The sequence below is a fragment of the Schistocerca gregaria genome, chromosome 4 (genome assembly GCF_023897955.1).
Source record: "Schistocerca gregaria isolate iqSchGreg1 chromosome 4, iqSchGreg1.2, whole genome shotgun sequence".
NCBI classification, from domain to species: domain Eukaryota; kingdom Metazoa; phylum Arthropoda; class Insecta; order Orthoptera; family Acrididae; genus Schistocerca; species Schistocerca gregaria.
The window spans coordinates 561,815,710-561,829,193 of record NC_064923.1 but is presented as its reverse complement, the minus strand read 5'-3'; the positions used below and the strand labels follow the sequence as shown (position 1 = coordinate 561,829,193).

At 39.5% G+C, this 13,484-nt stretch overlaps 1 protein-coding gene across 8 annotated transcripts in view; it reads right to left on the bottom strand.

Moving 5' to 3' along the window:
* Positions 1-13,484, bottom strand: part of LOC126267949 (transcriptional protein SWT1) — a 275,635-nt gene that overhangs the window by 175,456 nt on the left and 86,695 nt on the right. For all 8 annotated transcript variants that reach the window (XR_007549053.1, XM_049973281.1, XM_049973275.1 and 5 more), the window contains one exon: positions 8,081-8,182. Coding sequence is in view for 7 of the 8 variants with exons in the window: in XM_049973281.1 (XP_049829238.1) it covers positions 8,081-8,182 (102 nt within the window). In the remaining variant the exon portion in view is untranslated. The remainder of the gene's footprint in view (positions 1-8,080; positions 8,183-13,484) is intronic.

The following is a 13,484-nucleotide window of genomic DNA, read 5'->3' as shown; positions in this document are numbered from 1 at the left end:
CTGTCAAACTCTTCATGCAGTATCTTATCTCCCATTTCATCTTCATCTACCTCATCTTCCATTTCCACGATATTGTCCTCAAGAACATCACCCCTGTATAGATCCTCTAAATACTCCTTCCACCTTTCTGCTTTCCCTTCTTTGGTTAGAACTGGGTCTCCATCAGAGCTCTTGATATTCATGTAAGTGGTTCTCTTTTCTCCAAAGATCTCTTTAATTTTCCTGTAGGCAGTATCTATCTTACCCCTTGTGAGATAAGCCTCTACATCCTTACATTTGTCCTCTAGCCATCCCTGCTTAGCCATTTTGCACTTCCTGTCAATCTCATTTTTGAGATGTTTGTATTCCTTTTTGTCTACTTCACTTACTGCATTTTTGTATTTTCTCCTTTCATCAACTAAATTCAGTATCTCTTCTGTTACCCAAGGATTTCTACCTAGTTGATCCTCTGATGCCTTCACTATTTCATTCCTCAAAGCAACCCATCCTTCTTCTACTGTATTTCTTTTTCCCATTCCTATCAATTGTTCCCTTATGCTCTTCCTGAAACTCTGTAAAACCTCTGGTTCTTTTAGTTTATCCAGGTCCTATCTCCTTAAATTACCAACTTTTTGCAGTTTCTTCAGTTTTAATCTACAGTTCATAACCAATAAATTGCGATCAGAGTCCACATCTGCCTCTGGAAATTTCTTACAATCTAAAATCTGGTTCCCAAATCTCTGTCTTACCATAATATAATCTATCTGAAACCTTCTAGTATCTCCAGGGTTCTTCCATGTATAAAACCTTCTTTCATGACTCTTGAACCAAGTGTTAGTTATGATTAAGTTATGCTCTGTGCAAAACTCTACCAGGCAGCTTCCTCTCATTTCTTAGCCCCAGTCCATATTCACCTACTACGTTTCCTTCTCTTCCTTTTCCTACTGTCAAATTCCAGTCATCCCATGACTATTAAATTTTCGTCTCCCATCACTACCTGAATAATTTCTATTACCTCATCATGCATTTCATCAATTTCTTCATCATCTGCAGAGATAGTTGGCATATAAACTTGTACTACTGTGGTAGGCGTGGGCTTCATGTCTATCTTGGCCACAATAATGCGTTCATTATGCTGTTTGTAGTAGCTTACCCGCACTCCTATTTTTTATTCATTATTAAACCTACTCCTGATTACCCGTATTTGATTTTGCATTTATAACCCTGTATTCACCTGACCAAAAGTCTTGTTCCTCCTGCCACCGAACTTTGCTAATTCCCACTATATCTAACTTTAACCTATCCATTTTCTAACTTACCTGTCCAATTAAGGGATCTGACATTTCATGCTCTGATGCATAGAACGCCAGTTTTCTTTCTCCTGATAACGCCGTCCTCCGGAGTAGTCCCCGCACGGAGATCCGAATGGGAGACTATTTTACCTCCGGAATATTTTACCCAAGAGGACGCCATCATCATTTAATCATACAGTAAAGCTGCATGCCCTCGGAAAAAGTTACGGCTGTAGTTTCCCCTCTCTTTCAGCCGTTCGCAGTACCACAACAGCAAGGCCGTTTTGGTTAGTGTTACAGGGCCAGATTAGTCAATCATCCAGACTGTTGCCCCTGCAACTACTGAAAAGGCTGCTGCCCCTCTTCAGGAACGACACGTTTGTCTGGCCTCTCAACAGATACCCCTCCGTTGTGGTTGCACCTATGGTACGGCTATCTGTATTGTTGAGGCATGCAAGCCTCCCCACCAACGGCAAGGTCCACGGTTCACAGGTGGTGGTGGTGGGGGGGGGGGGGGGGGCAAATGCAAAACCATAAACTAATAGCTACAACAAAGGATGGAGAATTAGAGGATAATGTCCTGCCAATAAAGTCATTGTAAATGATGCACATGCTTGTATTGAGGAAGTTAATAAGCTGTGGCCATTTCAAACAAACTATCCCAGCATTTGCTTTAAGTAACTTTGGAAAACCATGGACAACCTGAATCTGGGTGGCCTGATGGAGATTTGAATTTCTTTCCTTCCAAATGTGAGTTCAGTGTCTTACTATGGCACCGTCTCACTCAGATACAACTGCAACAGTTAGGAATTAAATATCAGTGCGAACTGTGGTAACATCCTCTGTGTAGAAAGTATGTGTTTCCTTACAAAACAGATTCTTCCCACATATGAAAAAAGAAAACTACTGAATTGGAAACAATTTTCATCAGATAATAAAGTAAAGAGATTTTTCCTCGTGCGATGAAAATCTGAGAAGTTAGAAACGTTTTATAGTGTAATTGCAAAATATTCTGATGAGCAACTGCTGATTTTTGCTGTTACAGAAAAGAAGATAATGACAACCAACAACATCAACAGGAGGAATGGATTCATCCCATGTTAACTCATGCAAATTATGGATACTGTTTTTAAATAAATTACAATAAAACTGATCAAAATTTGTTAACTACTTTATGATGAACATTTTGTCATACTTTGATGAGTTGTATTTCGCAACGAGGTCATATCTCATAAAGGAAAATAAGTAACTGAGGAGCAGTATATCACCAGAGAAAAGACTTATGTTGTTACTTTAAGGAAAATAAAATGTACAACAACCTCATATTTCAGTAGTGACTGACAGTGAAGCAAAGATGGACAGTAGACTGGGAAGGTTTTCTGTTAAATGCCTGTGTAGTATGGCTGTGGCATCAACCACTGTGCAGAAAAGCACCGAACTGCTGTGCAGAACACATTCACAAGCTTTTCCTTTAATTTACAACATTTTTTTATACTGCTGGATTGTAATACATTACTACTTTAACCAACACTGCCCTGTACATGAAACACATCATTGTCATACAGTCTACGCTACATGAAATATATGCTCAATTGGATCTGAATCAAAAATTGATTGCAGTAATTAAGACAAAACTACTTCATGAAATTATCATACACAGTGGGATATAAATGATATGGTATCCATAGGCATGTTCCTTCATAAAAGTTGTTGCCGCACCGTAGTAGATGTCATTCACTCAAAATAAAAACATGGAAAAAAATGAGGAAGTATAAAAATTTATGGCAAATGTTTAAGTATAGCTTGTATATTAGTTTATATATCTTTCAATAATATTGTGAAAAGGATAGTTGCTATTCACCATATAGCAGAGACGCTGAGTCGCAGACAGGCACAAAGAAAGACTATCAGAAAATCAGCTTTTGGCAACAAGGCCTTCATACGAAATAGACACATACACACTCATGCAAATGCAAGTCTCACACACACACACACACACACACACACACACACACACACACACACAAGTGGGGCACTTTTGGGGTTCTTCTGTGACTTGTAACAGAATACTTCCCGGGACTGGATCAGACCTTGAATGTGGCTCTCCAGCAGGGATACGACTTCCTAAAATCCTGCCCCGAAATGAGATCCATCCTTCATGAAATCCTCCCCACTCCACCAAGAGTGTCTTTCCGCCGTCCACCTAACCTTCGTAACCTCTTGGTTCATCCCTATGAAATCCCCAAACCACCTCCCCTACCCTCTGGCTCCTACCCTTGCAACCGCCCCCGGTGTAAAACCTGTCCTATGCACCCTCCCACCACCACCTACTCCAGTCCTGTAACCCGGAAGGTGTACACGATCAAAGGGAGAGCCACATGTGAAAGCACCCACGTGATTTACCAACTGACCTGCCTGCACTGTGATGCTTTCTATGTGGGAATGACCAGCAACAAACTGTCCATTCGCATGAATGGACACAGGCAGACAGTGTTTGTTGGTAATGAGGATCACCCTGTAGCTAAACATGCCTTGGTGCACGGCCAGCACATCTTGGCACAGTGTTACACCGTCCGAGTTATCTAGATACTCCCTACCAACACCAACCTATCCGAACTCCGGAGATTGGAACTTGCCCTTCAATATATCCTCTCTTCTCGTTATCCACCAGGCCTCAATCACCGCTAATTTCAAGTTGCCACCACTCATACCTCAACTGTCATTCAACATCATATTTGCCTCCACACTTCCGCCTCGACTTACATCTCTACCCATACCCTTTGCCTTTAAATATGTCTGCTTGTGTCTGTGTATGTATGGATGGATATGTGTGTGTGTGTGTGTGTGTGTGTGTGTGTGTGTGTGTGTGTGTGTGTGTGTGTGTGTGTGTGTGTGTGCACACGCGCGAGTATATACCTATCATTTTTTCCCCCTAATGTAAATCTTTCCGCTCCCGGGATTGGAATCACTCCTTACCCTCTACCTTAAAACCCACATCCTTTCGTCTTTCCCTCTCCTTCCCTCTTTCCTGAAGAAGCAACCGTTGGTTGCGAAAGCTAGAAATTTTATGTGTGTGTTTGTGTGTTATTTTATTGTGCCTGTCTACCGGCGCTTTCCCGCTTGGTTAAGTCTTGGAATCTTTGTTTTTAATATATTTTTCCCATGTTGAAGTTTCTTTCTATATTCCTTTTTTTGCTCCAGAATTCTTTAGGAACCTTTTTTTTATGCTGAGCAGGAAATTACTCTATTTCTATAGTGATATTTGTACCACTATTCATTTTAACAACTTCTGAACCTCTTCTACAGGGAAGTAATAGTTATTTGTTGTCACATATGCCCAATTTGTGCAGCCATGGAGTGTAGCCATGTACAGAAGTGAAACATGGACGATAAATAGTTTAGACAAGAAGGGAATAGAAGTTTTCGAAAAGTGGTGCTACAGAAGAACGCTGAAGAGTAGATGGGTAGATCACATAACTAATGAGGAGGTGTTGATTAGAACTGGGGAGAAGAGAAGTTTATGGCACAATTTGACTAGAAGAAGGGATCGGTTCGTAGGACATGTTCTGAGGCATCAAGGGATCACCAATTTAGTATTGGAGGGCAGTGTAGAGAGTAAAAATCGAAGAGGGAGACCAAGAGATGAATACACCAAGCAGATTCAGAAGGATGTAGGTTGCAGTAGGTACTGGGAGATGAAGAAGCTTGCACAGGATGGAGTAGCATGGAGAGCTGCATCAAACCAGTCTCAGGAGTGAAGACCACAACAACAACATGCCTAATTTGCACCAAAAAAAACAATGTGACCTGTTTTGTTTTACAATATGTGAGAAGTCTGCCTTTTTGCATATGGTACTGAATATGCATACAGAGAAATATTAACAAAGCAATGAGATCCGATCATTTCATTGCTATTGTGGGAGATCTGACTTTGATAACTGAAAAATATATGGCATTATCCATAATAATTACGAATTATCTAAGTTTTCTGTTAGTTGCTCCTAGAGCCAATTAATTAAGTTTGGATGATTAATCTTCTCACGAAAATCACTTGTTTCACTCAGTTTATAAACCATGAGACTGATCAATATAAAACCAAATGAAGTTCCAGCACACAGGCCAATCACTCCTTCATACATTCCCGTGTGGACAGCGAAACTTCCTGTAATCATTCCATATTCATCCCTGTTTCATCTAAAACTAAAACTAAACTCTATCCGAACAGGCCTTGGAAGGCCCAATAGTACCGAGTGGCCACCGTGTCATCATCAGCCTACAGGCGTCACTGTATGTGGATATGGAGGGGGCGTGTGGTCAGCACACCGCTCTCCCGTCTGTATGTCAGTTTACGAGACCGGAGCTGCTACTTCTCAATCCAGTAGCTCCTCAGTTTCCCTCACAAAGGTTGAGTGTACCCCTCTTGCCAACAGCTCTCGGCAGCCCGGATGGTCCCTATCCAAGTGCTAGCCCAGCCTGACAGCACTTAACTTTGTTGTTCTTATGGGAACCAGAGTTATTACTGCAGCAAGGCCGTTGGCCATGTTTCATCTGGTGTATCAAAATTGTATGTTCATAATGTCTCTTAAAATCAACATCAAATAACAATGGTGCATTGTTCCATAATACTTCTGCCGCCATTAACTTTCTTATATGAGAAACTAAGAACTCTAAGGGAAGGAGAGATTGCTATTTCCTAAATAGAGAAAACATCGAGTTTAAAAAAAAAAAGAATATTCAGCTTTCAGACTAAGTCCTCCAGCAGAAATAGAAAACTCATACACAATATAATGAAAAGGATAGATTGCACCTCATCATACAATGGAGATGTTGAGTTATCTCCACTATACGGTGAGCAGCGCTCTATCCCTTTCATATATCTCTCTTGACCCCTTGTAGACACATGACAGGGGCTGGTCAAACATTTACCAAGGAAAATTGCCTAACAGCCACACATTTCACGAACTTATTTTATTTAGGCAATCAGTTACAGCATTTTCATTATATTGTCATTATTCCATCCTGGATTTTCCACTGTTTAAACTCGCACACTTTCGCACAAGCACACCACATGCAAAATGACCACTGTGTCTCCGGGATTTTTCATTATGTTTCCCTGCGAATCAATGGCTCCTCTAGGCGGCAAGTAGCAATCTATCCTTTCAATATTGTTGTTATTCAATCCTGGACTTTCCATTGTTGGAAACTAACAACTCTTACATACATTAACACAAAACTATTGCTGTCACTCAACAATACAGCCTCACAAACAGCAACACACAGTTTTGTTACAATGAGAAAATCATAGAACCTTCTTTTTAGAAACCAAACTTTTCTGCACAGGTTAGTTGTTAGTCTCAGTCATTATGGAGCATAATATATAAATAAATACACAATCTGGTCAAAAGCATTCAGACACCTACTGCTCAACATTAAGGTGGGGTGTATCCACACTTCATCTTTATGGCAGTTTAAAATTCGTTGCAGGCACTTTCAATGATGTATCTGAATGTCTGTGAAGAAATTGCCGCCCATTATTCTTCAAGAGCCAAAACCAGAGAAGGTAGTGATGTTCGACACTACGGCCTGGAGTGAAGTCAACCTTCTACCTCATCCCAAAGGCATTCCACTGGATTCAAGTCGGGACTCTGAGCAAGTCAGTCTTTCAGGAATGTTAGTGTCTGCAAACCACTGCCCTACAGGTGCTGCTTTATGACAGGTTGCACTGTCATGCCGATATAATTAAGTTTCATCTCTGAACTGCCCCTTTACTACATGCAATACCTGTTGCAGTAAATTGTGTGCATATTCTTCTGCATTTAGCATTTTCTTAAGTGCAATAAGGAGAACACAGCAGAAACACTGATAAAATTCTCATACTGTAACGCCACCTCATCCACACTTCACTGCTGGCACTACACATGATGACTGGTGGTGTTCACCAGGCATTCGCCAAATCTAAACTATTCCATCAGGTTGCTACAGGGTACAGCATAATTCATTATTCCAAATCACTCATTTCCAGTTGTCAACTGTCCAGTGGTGTCTCTCTTTACACCACCTCAAGCATGGCTTAATGCTGGCAACAGAAATAGGTAGCTTATGAGGAGCTGGTTGACCATTGTAGTTTATTATTTTTAACTTCTTATTCACAGTCATTGTGGTAGCTGGCCTGCTGGTAGCACTCTGGAATTCATGAGTGATTCCTTCTGCTAATTCCATGCAATTTTTTACAACCACCCTGTGCAATGCTCAACAGGCCCTGTCAGTCAGTGCATGATGTCTTCCTGGTATTGGTTTAGCTGTCGCTATTCCTTTGCATTTCCATTTCACAAAAACATCATCAACGTAAGCAACTTTAGAAGGACTGAAATGATTCTGATAGATTTGTGACTCAGGTGACATCAAGTCACTAGTCCACGTTCAAAGTAACTGAACTATCCTGACTGACCTATTCTGCTGTTACTGCTTCTCTATTGATAACATAATACTCACCACCTCCTTTAGTACTGGTGGGTCCACTTCTCATGACATATAGTGGTCAATTGCGCATTACACTGGAGTGTCCAGATACTTTTGATCAGATAGTGTACGTTATATAAAGTAACAAACAACAAAAATGAATCATAACAATTGTGTTACCAGCCATACGTGGAAACTGGGATTGACTGTGTTAACCTAAGGTAGCAGAGCATTATGATAGTGGTGAACAAGACAAGAGGCAGAAGCAGCTAACTTCTCTCTTCAGTTTTGGGAAAAAAGAACACTAAACTATTATTCTGCTTTAAATCTTTGGTTACAAAGTTTATTACCTTTTTCAGGTGAAAATTGTTTAAATTGTTTGGTACCAATATTCTGCGTGGAAGATACACGACTCCCATCAGAAACACCAATATTTCCAGATATGTGACTTCCTGTAACAAATATGGTGATGATGATAATTATTATTATTATAATAACAATAATAATAACTTGAAAAACATTTTAAATGGCACAGTAATATTAAGGATTGTGGCAAGCAGTAATTTATTATAATATGACAGTGACTGAAATAGTTAATAAAACGAAACCTATAATTTTTTCCATTTTGATGTGTCATAACTGGGACCAGCTGAACATCTGTGGGATGCAGGTCATTCTCATGAGTCTGTTTCACCCTGCTTTGCTTTAAAGCTGTCTGAGGGTATTCCCTCCTACACTAGGTAACAAGTCAAACTACCTATTGCACCAACACTATATCGAGTTCAATGAATGATCTTGCAACACTCAACAAAATAATGTCATAAGAGGGAAGCACGAGTTAGCCTGAAGCATAGACACAATTTCACAAGAAGGTGTATTCAGAATAAAAGAGAGCTTATTCAAAAATCTGATAACCAGAAGGTACTCAGTGCCTCGGAAGCATGAAGTTGGGCAACACTACTGCTTAGCTAGGCTTTTTCAGAAGCTAACTAAACACAAAATGCAAAATGAATGAATTCATCACTACCCAATGGTAACACTCAACTGCTAAAACCTGTTGTCTCTTCAAGGGCAGTGGTGCTACTGTTGGAGGAGTAATGGCCAGCAGACACCTACAAATACCCTCTCAGCCTGTGTATGGGAACTCGGGCCAAGTTCTGAATCCACAAACTCCGTTGAGACAATTCAAACCTCATAGAAGACTCTATGATGAGATCCATGCTGCTACATGGATGTAAAACATGGAATGCTCAGAAACTGTTGTACAAACATTTGTTCTTATCTGAAGGGTAGATTTTAGGGGAAAACTGTGGTCTGGTACACAGTGATGGATCCAGCATAAATATGAACTTGAGGAATTTTATATAGAACCATAGTGAATCTAATGAGGAGTAAACAGTTTGGATGGGCAGGTTATGTTGTTGCCATGAATGCCTTGTGTTGGCCCTTGAAGCTTCTATATTTTGTCTCACAAGGGGAAATCACCTTTCTCGGCAAGAAAAAGATGGGATGATGAAATCTGGGGAGATATGAAATATGTTATTTTGAGAGTTGATTGATGAGAAAAAGTAGCTACAGTAACCAGTGGAGAAGAAATCTTGCAATAGTGTCTGGTTCCCTGATCAATTTTTGTGTCAACTAGTTTGTTAATTGGTTTATTAAAGCATCGGCTCCTATCACCCTACGTTGATGTATTTGTAAAAATTCAGAAATGCTACTAGTATGTAATGTAAGTCTAAACAGGGACGTAGTTCATTTTGAGGTCAAAAGTGCTTAATATAGTATCAGTTAGTGGCAGTAGCCACTGAGTTTTTCCCCATTCCAAATCAAGCAACTTCAAAAATAAGCCATTCAGGATAAAATCTAGTTGAATACCTGTCACTTATGAGCAGTTGAATGTCTTTGAAGCCCCAATAATGTAAGTTGAAACCAGGTGATAATGTGCATTTCCTTTCAATGTATACTATATCTCATTCACTAAATTAAAATCTTAGATGTTTTCTATAGTAAATTAAACAGCAACAGTACTAATGCATTTACAGGTGCTCATGTAAAAGTAGCAGCTGATGCTGTAAAACTTAATTGATTGTTGCCATGAGGAGGATTGGCTTGGTGGGAAAAAGTAGTCAACCATTGTCCAGCATTGGCTGTACATTCTGTTGTGAAAATATTCTAGGATGTAACTTCTATTATCAATATGTCAAAAAATGTAATAAATTGTGATTTTGATTGCTTGAGACATCATTTTTAGCAGACAGGTGAAGTATAATATAACAAACGTATGGAATGAATGGCCTGGAACAATGGACTTTGTATTAACATTACATGCTAAAATACCATTAGAAAACTAGCACATGTAACAGAAGATAGCTTAAGTGCAAGAGAACATTTCCTTGCACAGTGTACAGTCATGCCAACTTGTGTAGATGATCAGACATAGAATTCTGAAAGCAGGCAACTTTATTGTCGTGTTAGTAGTAGACGGGCTTTAGATACTGCTGCAGCTGCCCACTGACCAGATTTTTTTTTCTTTTTTTTCTCAGAAATTGCTCATTATATCTAACTGCTTTAAATTAAGTGTGCTTACTACTATGTGATGGACATGGAAGTGATGCATGGTACTTTGTGTGACGTAGATGAGATGAAGACAATCAACCTGCTGTGTCAGCCATGTTTAAAACTGAGACTGAATGGCAAGGCAGAACTTACCTTCTGAAGGCATATTTCTGATTGCTGCCAATAAACACACATAATAAACTAGCTGTGTAGCCATTATGCCTCCTTTGTGGAAGGAAGAAAGACACATTGAAAAAGGTTATAAAAGAAGGACAAGTCACTTAGACTCCAGTATGAGAGAGATCTTTGTATTGTGAGTATGAGGAGAAAAGAAGATTAAGGGTGTGGTATCATCCTCACAATAGGTGAGTCTGTCTCTCTTGAGTTCTGAGTGACCCACCCTTACTTTTTAACCTTGGTGAACTAGGTCAGTTTCTTGTACTTGTAGTATCTATTGACAGTACTGAGAATTTGCCTCTTAAACGTAAGCCATAGCAAGGCACTATATCCTATAATTTTATAACATTCCTTTTAAATCCATAATGTTTGACCTTTTTACATGCAGTTGTCATGGTTCACAAATCAATAGCAGTAGCTAGTTTTAAAATTATTCCTGCTTGCAAAAATATCTGATTTGTTGACTACTGTGCCACCAATTAAGATATATAGCCTTTTCAAGTGACAATCATTTTTAAATATAAACAATATGTCACTTAGATTGTTTGTCTGTGTTAAGTTTTCATAAATTATATCGTATATGACTTGCTGAGTTTTGTTTGCTGGTAGCAACAGTAAAAATAGTTGGCAGCTATTTACTAATATTTTACTCATTCTTATGAAACTGCTTTATAGCAGCATACTTACATCTCTAGGAAATTACAGTTGTAAAGGGATTCACTCGGTAAGTAACTTGCTGTATAAAAATTTCAAGTTAGCAAAGTTTGATGACTTCACTATTCGTTTCTTGGTAGCCATTAGAAAATCTATTGTTAAGGGGGATAATAATACAAATAACTTACTTTGGTGATGTAGTTGAAGATTAGTAGTGTTGTTCTGGAATGCCCTTCTATTCACTAATAAATCATTCAAACCTTTACTGTTGTTGTTGTTGTTGTCTTCAGTCCTGAGACTGGTTTGATGCAGCTCTCCATGCTACTCTATCCTGTGCAAGCTGCTTCATCTCCCAGTACCTACTGCATCCTACATCCTTCTGAATCTGCTTAACGTATTCATCTCTCGGTCTCCCTCTACGATTTTTACCCTCCACGCTGCCCTCCAATGCTAAATTTATGATCCCTTGGTGTCTCAAAACATGTCCTACCAACCGATCCCTTCTTCTAGTCAAGTTGTGCCACAAACTTCTCTTCTCCCCAATCCTATTCAATACCTCCTCATTAGTTACGTGATCTATCCACCTTATCTTCAGTATTCTTCTGTAGCACCACATTTCGAAAGCTTCTATTCTCTTCTTGTCCAAACTAGTTATCGTCCATGTTTCACTTCCATACATGGCTACACTCCAAACAAATACTTTCAGAAACGACTTCCTGATACATAAATCTATATTCGATGTTAGCAAATTTCTCTTCTTCAGAAACGCCTTCCTTGCCATTGCCAGTCTACATCTTATATCCTCTCTACTTCGACCATCATCAGTTATTTTACTTCCTAAATAGCAAAACTCCTTTACTACTTTAAGTGTCTCATTTCCTAATCTAATTCCCTCAGCATCACCCGATTTAATTTGACTACATTCCATTATCCTCGTTTTGCTTTTGTTAATGTTCATCTTATATCCTCCTTTCAAGACACTGTAAATTTCGGTCAACTGCACTTCCAAGTCCTTTGCCGTCTCTGACAGAATTACAATGTCATCGGCGAACCTCAAAGTTTTTAATTCGTCTCCATGAATTTTAATACCTACTCCAAATTTTTCTTTTGTTTCCTTTACTGCTTGCTCAATATACAGATTGAATAACATCGGGGAGAGGCTACAACCCTGTCTCACTCCTTTCCCAACCACTGCTTCCCTTTCATGCCCCTCGACTCTTATTACTGCCATCTGGTTTCTGTACAAATTATAAATAGCCTTTCGCTCCCTGTATTTTACCCCTGCCACCTTTAGAATTTGAAAAAGAGTATTCCAATCAACATTGTCAAAAGCTTTCTCTAAGTCTACAAATGCTAGAAACGTAGGTTTGCCTTTTCTTAATCTTTCTTGTAAGATAAGTCGTAAGGTCAGTATTGCCTCACGTGTTCCAACATTTCGACGGAATCCAAACTGATCCTCCCCGAGGTCTGCATCTACCAGTTTTTCCATTCGTCTGTAAAGAATTCGCGTTAGTATTTTGCAGCCGTGGCTTATTAAACTGATAGTTCGGTAATTTTCACATCTGTCAGCACCTGCTTTCTTTGGGATTGGAATTATTATATTCTTCTTGAAGTCTGAGGGTATTTCGCCTGTCTCATACATCTTGCTCACCAGCTGGTAGAGTTTTGTCATGACTGGCTCTCCCAAGGCCGTCAGTAGTTCTAATGGAATGTTGTCTACTCCGGGGGCCTTGTTTCGACTCAGGTCTTTCAGTGCTCTGTCAAACTCTTCACGCAGTATCGTATCTCCCATTTCGTCTTCATCTACATCCTCTTCTATTTCCATAATATTGTCCTCAAGTACATCGCCCTTGTATAAACCTTCTATATACTCCTTCCACCTTTCTGCCTTCCCTTCTTTGCTTAGAACTGGGCTGCCATCTGAGCTCTTGATATTCATACACGTGGTTCTCTTCTCTCCAAAGGTCTCTTTAATTTTCCTGTAGGCAGTATCTATCTTACCCCTAGTGAGATAAGCTTCTACATCCTTACATTTGTCCTCTAGCCATCCCTGTTTAGCCATTTTGCACTTCCTGTCGATCTCATTTTTGAGACGTTTGTATTCCTTTTTGCCTGCTTCATTTACTGCATTTTTATATTTTCTCCTTTCATCAATTAAATTCAATATTTCTTCTGTTACCCAAGGATTTCTAGCAGCCCTCGTCTTTGTACCTACTTTATCCTCTGCTGCCTTCACTACTACATCCCTCAGAGCTACCCATTCTTCTTCTACTGTATTTCTTTCCCCTATTCCTGTCAATTGTTCCCTTATGCTCTCTCTGAAACTCTCTACAACCTCTGGTTCTTTCAGTTTATCCAGGTCCCATC